Source organism: Petromyzon marinus, chromosome 72, assembly GCF_048934315.1.
Source record: "Petromyzon marinus isolate PM22_M1 ecotype Great Lakes invasive population chromosome 72, UKy_Petmar_22M1.pri1.0, whole genome shotgun sequence".
Taxonomy (NCBI): domain Eukaryota; kingdom Metazoa; phylum Chordata; class Hyperoartia; order Petromyzontiformes; family Petromyzontidae; genus Petromyzon; species Petromyzon marinus.
This window is the reverse complement of record NC_133738.1, coordinates 1,589,136-1,595,135: the sequence shown is the minus strand read 5'-3', so window position 1 is coordinate 1,595,135 and position 6,000 is coordinate 1,589,136. Positions and strand designations below refer to the sequence as shown.

The 6,000-nt window shown below is 55.8% G+C and overlaps 1 protein-coding gene across 1 annotated transcript in view; it reads left to right on the top strand.

Moving 5' to 3' along the window:
- The window catches only part of LOC116938194 (receptor-type tyrosine-protein phosphatase C-like), a 42,269-nt gene that overhangs the window by 27,150 nt on the left and 9,119 nt on the right, over positions 1-6,000 (top strand). The window contains exons 8-9 of the mRNA XM_076055642.1: positions 2,694-2,821; positions 5,326-5,461. Coding sequence (XP_075911757.1) covers positions 2,694-2,821; positions 5,326-5,461 — 264 coding nt within the window. The remainder of the gene's footprint in view (positions 1-2,693; positions 2,822-5,325; positions 5,462-6,000) is intronic.

Sequence of the window (6,000 nt, the reverse complement as noted above, 5' to 3'; positions counted from 1 at the left end):
AGCCTGGGGCTTTGTGGGGTTAGCCTGGGGCTGTGTGGGGTTAGCCTGGGGCTGTGGGAGGTTAGCCTGGGGCTGTGTGGGGCTGTGGGGTTAGCCTGGGGCTGTGGGGTTAGCCTGGGGCTGTGGGGTTAGCCTGGGGCTGTGTGGGGCTGTGTGGGGTTAGCCTGGGGCTGTGTGGGGTTAGCCTGGGGCTGTGTGGGGCTGTGGGGTTAGCCTGGGGCTGTGGGGTTAGCCTGGGGCTGTGTGGGGCTGTGGGGTTAGCCTGGGGCTGTGTGGGGTTAGCCTGGGGCTGTGTGGGGCTGTGGGGTTAGCCTGGGGCTGTGGGAGGTTAGCCTGGGGCTGTGTGGGGCTGTGGGGTTAGCCTGGGGCTGTGTGGGGCTGTGGGGTTAGCCTGGGGCTGTGTGGGGCTGTGTGGGGTTAGCCTGGGGCTGTGTGGGGCTGTGGGGTTAGCCTGGGGCTGTGGGGGGCTGTGGGGTTAGCCTGGGGCTGTGGGAGGTTAGCCTGGGGCTGTGTGGGGCTGTGTGGGGCTGTCTGTGGGGTTAGCCTGGGGCTGTGTGGGGCTGTGTGGGGCTGTGTGGGGCTGTGGGGGGCTGTGTGGTGCTGTGTGGGACTGTGTGGGGCTGTGTGTGGGGTTAGCCTGGGGCTGTGTGGGGTTAGCCTGGGGCTGTGTGGGGCTGTGTGGGGCTGTGTGGGGTTAGCCTGGGGCTGTGTGGGGCTGTGTGGGGCTGTGTGGGGTTAGCCTGGGGCTGTGTGGGGCTGTGTGGTGCTGTGTGGGGCTGTGGGGTTAGCCTGGGGCTGTGTGGGGTTAGCCTGGGGCTGTGTGGGGCTGTGTGGTGCTGTGTGGGGCTGTGTGGTGCTGTGTGGGGCTGTGTGGGGCTGTGTGGGGCTGTGTGGGGCTGTGTGGGGTTAGCCTGGGGCTGTGTGGGGCTGTGTGTGTGTGTGTCTGTGTGTGTGTGTCTGCGTGTGTCTGTGTGGCTGTGTGTGTGTGTCTGTGTGTGTATGTATGTAATGTGTGTGATGTGTGTGATGTGTGTTATGTGTGTAATGTGTGTGTGTAATGTGTGTGTGTGTAACTGTCTGTAATTGTGTGTGTCTGTGTGTGTGTTTCTGTGTGTGTGTCACTGTGTGTGTGTCACTGTGTGTGTGTGTCACTGTGTGTGTCACTATGTGTGTGTCACTGTGTGTGTGTCACTGTGTGTGTGTCACTGTGTGTGTGACTGTGTGTGTGTGTGTGTCTGTGTGTGTCACTGTGTGTGTGTCACTGTGTGTGTGTTAGTGTGTGTCACTGTGTATCACTGTGTGTGTGTTACTGTGTGCCACTGTGTGTGTGTCACTGTGTGTGTGTGTCACTGTGTGTGTGTGTCACTGTGTGTGTGTGTCACTGTGTGTCACTGTGTGTGTCACTGTGTGTGTGTCACTGTGTGTGTATGTCTGTGTATATGTGTCACTGTGTGTGTGTCACTGTGTGTGTCACTGTGTGTGTGTGTTACTGTGTGTGTGTGCCACTGTGTGTGTGTCACTGTGTGTGTGTGTCACTGTGTGTGTGTGTCACTGTGTGTGTGTCACTGTGTGTGTGTGTCACTGTGTGTGTGTCTGTGTGTGTGTCACTGTGTGTGTGTGTCAGTGTGTGTGTGTGTGTGTCACTGTGTGTGTCACTGTGTGTGTGTGTCACTGTGTGTGTGTCACTGTGTGTGTGTCACTGTGTGTGTGTCTCTCTGTGTGTGTCTGTGTGTGTGTGTGTGTCACTGTGTGTGTCTCTGTGTGTGTGTCACTGTGTGTGTGTCACTGTGTGTGTGTGTCACTGTGTGTGTGTCACTGTGTGTGTGTGTAACTGTGTGTCTCTGTGTGTGTGTGTGTGTCACTGTGTGTGTCTCTGTGTGTGTGTCACTGTGTGTGTGTGTCACTGTGTGTGTCACTGTGTGTGTCTCTCTGTGTGTGTCTGTGTGTGTGTGTGTGTCACTGTGTGTGTCTCTGTGTGTGTGTCACTGTGTGTCTGTGTGTGTGTCACTGTGTGTGTGTCACTGTGTGTGTGTCACTGTGTGTGTGTGTCACTGTGTGTGTGTGTCACTGTGTGTCTCTGTGTGTGTGTGTGTGTCACTGTGTGTGTGTCTCTGTGTGTGTGTCTGTGTGTCACTGTGTGTGTGTCTCTGTGTGTATCACTGTGTGTGTCACTGTGTGTGTGTCACTGTGTGTGTCACTGTGTGTGTGTCACTGTGTGTGTGTGCGTCACTGTGTGTGTGTCACTGTGTGTGTCTCTGTGTGTGTGTGTCACTGTGTGTGTGTCTCTGTGTGTGTGTCACTGTGTGTGTGTCTCTGTGTGTGTGTCACTGTGTGTGTGTCACTGTGTGTGTGTCTCTGTGTGTGTGTCACTGTGTGTGTGTCTCTGTGTGTGTGTCACTGTGTGTGTGTCACTGTGTGTCTGTGTCACTGTGTGTGTGTGTCACTGTGTGTGTGTGTGTGTCACTGTGTGTGTCACTGTGTGTGTGTCACTGTGTGTGTGTGTGTCACTGTGTGTGTGTCTCTGTGTGTGTGTCACTGTGTGTGTGTCACTGTGTGTGTGTGTCACTGTGTGTGTGTGTCACTGTGTGTGTGTGTCACTGTGTGTGTGTCTCTGTGCGTGTGTCTCTGTGTGTCTGTGTGTGTGTGTCACTGTGTGTGTGTCACTGTGTGTGTGTCTCTGTGTGTGTGTCCAGGGCCGCCGTGAGGTCTCACAGCTGCAGTGCCCTGCCCAGCGGCTACTCAGCTCCCCGGCCCTTCTCTGCACTCTGGCCGAGGAGTTGGGGCCAGCTTTGGGGACCCCTCCAATCCTCGTCCACTGCGCGTGAGTCCACATAGGAGCTGATCTGCCCTCTGACCATCGACTTGTCATCCGTAAGATGCGCCTGCCATTCTTCCACTCCGGTGGTGGGTGTACACCCAGGACCCCATTCAAACCCACAGTGGGCCTGGTCTCAGCTAGCTGATGATAGTTTGCAAGAGGGAATTTCATCATCGCCTGCGGCTGGGGTTGGCATCGTCCCCGACTCCTCCTGCTGATGTCGAGGGTAAATGGGCGAGGTTTAGGACTGTGACTCATGCAGCTGCAATGGCTGCTTTGGGTACGCGGTCCAGACCTCCCCAGAGACCCTGGCTGACAGAGGAGGTGTTCAGGATGGTTGAGAAAAAGCGACAGGCCCACTGTCATCGGCTACAGAATCCCACGTCGGAGAATGTGGAGGCTTACCGCAGCCTTCGCTCGGAGGTTCGGAGAGCCGTGAGGCACTGCAAGGATGGGTGGTGGTCACGGGTTGCTGAGGAGATGGAGTCTGCCTCAGTGGCCCGCGATCACAAATCTCTATTTAACTCCATCAAAAAAGTAACCTGCAGCGCCACACCTATTACCATCATTAGGGGAAAAAACGGTGATCCAATCTCCGACCCCCAGCAACAGGTTTGCAGCTTTGCTGAGCATTTCTGTGAGGTCCTGGGGGAGGGAAAATCCCTCAAGCGAAATGCTGAGGAAGGGTGGCGTTTGTGCACAGACTGCCCTATATGACATCATAACAACAGTCTGGACCACTGGACAGGTTCCGCAGGATTTGAAGGATGCCCTGGTGGTCCCCCTTTCTAAGAAGGGGGACCGCACAGACTGTAACAACTACAGGGGCATCTCACTCCTCAGTGTGCCGGGAAAGGTACTGGCAAGGATTATTCAACATCGCCTCGCCAGGCACGCTGAGAGGCTTGCGGAGCCCCAATGCGGTTTCAGGAAAGGGCGGTCCTGCACAGATGCCATATTTTCTGTCCGTCTGCTACAGCAGAGGTGTAGGGAATTCCAACAAGACCTACATCTCTGCATTATTGACCTGGTAAAGGCCTATGATACCATCAGTAGGCCTGGGCTCTGGGTTGTTATTCGTGCTTTTGGAGTACCTGACCCTATGCTCACCATCATTAAGAACCTTCATGATAGTGAGCGGGCCCGGGTAAAACTACGTGGCCGTGAGTCAGAGCCATTCCCTGTACACCTTGGGGTGCGACAGGGATGTCCTCTGGCTCCCACATTATGTAACATCTATTTTGACCAGGTAGTTCGTGAAGCCTTCAATAGCTGTACCGGGGGAATCTCCATATGGTACAGATACAATGGGAGGCTGATCGATGCCCGGGTGCGGTCAAGGGATGGCTCCCTATTGCTCAACCACGTTATGTATGCTGATGATTTGGTAATAGCTGCTCATTCAGAGGAGGAGTTGGAGACGCTGCTGCTGAGACTGGAGCGTGCCACTAAGAGATGGGGCCTTACCATCAGCCCCACCAAAACTAAGCACCTGCCTGGGTATTTTGTACCATCGGACACTCCACCCCCACAACTCCCAATCGGTGATGGGGCATTTGTGGAGAGAGTGGAGAGTTTCCCATACCTGGGAAGTGTGCTTATGACCGGCTCCAGTTTAACAGCAGAGGTCTCACTCCGAATCAGTCGAGCAGCAATATCTTTTCATCGGTTGCGTAACGCTGTGTGGAAGCTACCTGGTCTGTCGCTCCGCACTAAGCTTCAGGTCTTCTCGGCCACGGTCATTCCCTCCCTTCTCTACGCTTGCGAAACGTGGACCCCCCTAATGGAACATCTTCGTCGGTTAGAAACATTTAGGCTGGCCTGCCTACGATCCATCCTGGGTTTAACCAGACTGGATTGGGTGAGGAGCTCACAAATCCTTGAAAGATCTGGGCAAGGTCCCATCAGTGAGCTCCTCCGGCGGGCAAGGCTGCGATGGCTGGGTCATGTAGCCCGCATGCCCAGCCACCGCATGCCGAAACAGCTTTTGTTTGGCCGGATTGAGGGGGCTAAGCGGGCGCGGTATGGGCTAGAGAAGAGATGGAGTGATGTGGTACAGGAGGACGTGGAGCTGAGTGGACTTGCCGATGACCGGTACCAGCGGTGTCAAGATCGGCCTCTGTGGAGGAGGCTCGTGAAGGATGCTACTGGGCAGTTGGAGGTAGTCGCCCTCCAACAACAACGGAGGGCGGAGGAGCGACGCTCACAACAACGAGCGGAGCGCCGGGTGGCTAAAGCACAGTAGGTTGGCACAGTAGGGGGCACAGGTGGTGCACCAGCCAGTCATCTCAGTCAGTCGACCCATGGCACCTGGGTCTGCCCCGTGACCTCTTGCCAGCGGGCGTTCGACACTTCACGTGGCCTCAGGGTGCACATAGCCTGGCACAAGCGTCGTGGTGACGTCACCGCCACTTAGTGGCGAATGGCGGTTGTTGTTGTTGTTGTTGTTGTGTGTGTCTATGTGTGTGTGTGTCTATGTGTGTGTGTTTATGTGTGTGTGTCTACAGAGACGGAAGCTCTATGAGCCCTACTGTCTGTGCTGCGCTGTCCGTGCGCTCCATGGCTCTGGGCGAGTGCCGTGTCGATGTTTTCACCACGGCCAAGCGCGTCCGCAGGCAGCGGTCAGGAGCTCTTCCATCGCTGGTAACCCGCTCCTCACCCCCCTCGCGACCTCCTGTAGACCAGGCGAGGTAGTCAACATCTCTCAGGATCCAGGATCGAACCCACGACCTCCTGTAGACCAGGCGAGGTAGTCAACATCTCTCAGGGTCCAGGATGGAACCCACAACCTCCTGTATACCAGGCGAGGTAGTCAACATCTCCCTGGGGCCGGGATGGAACCCACGACCTCCTGTAGACCTGGCGAGGTAGTCAACATCTACCAAGACCTCCTGTAGACCAGGCGAGGTAGTCAACATCTCTCAGGGTCCAGGATGGAACCCACAACCTCCTGTAGACCAGGCGAGGTGGTCAACATCTACCACGACCTCCTGTAGATCAGGCGAGGTAGTCAACATCTACCACGACCTCCTGTAGACCAGGCGAGGTAGTCAACATCTACCACGACCTCCTGTATACCATGCGAGGTAGTCAACATCTACCACGACCTCCTGTAGACCAGGCGAGGTAGTCAACATCTACCACGACCTCCTGTAGATCAGGCGAGGTAGTCAACATCTACC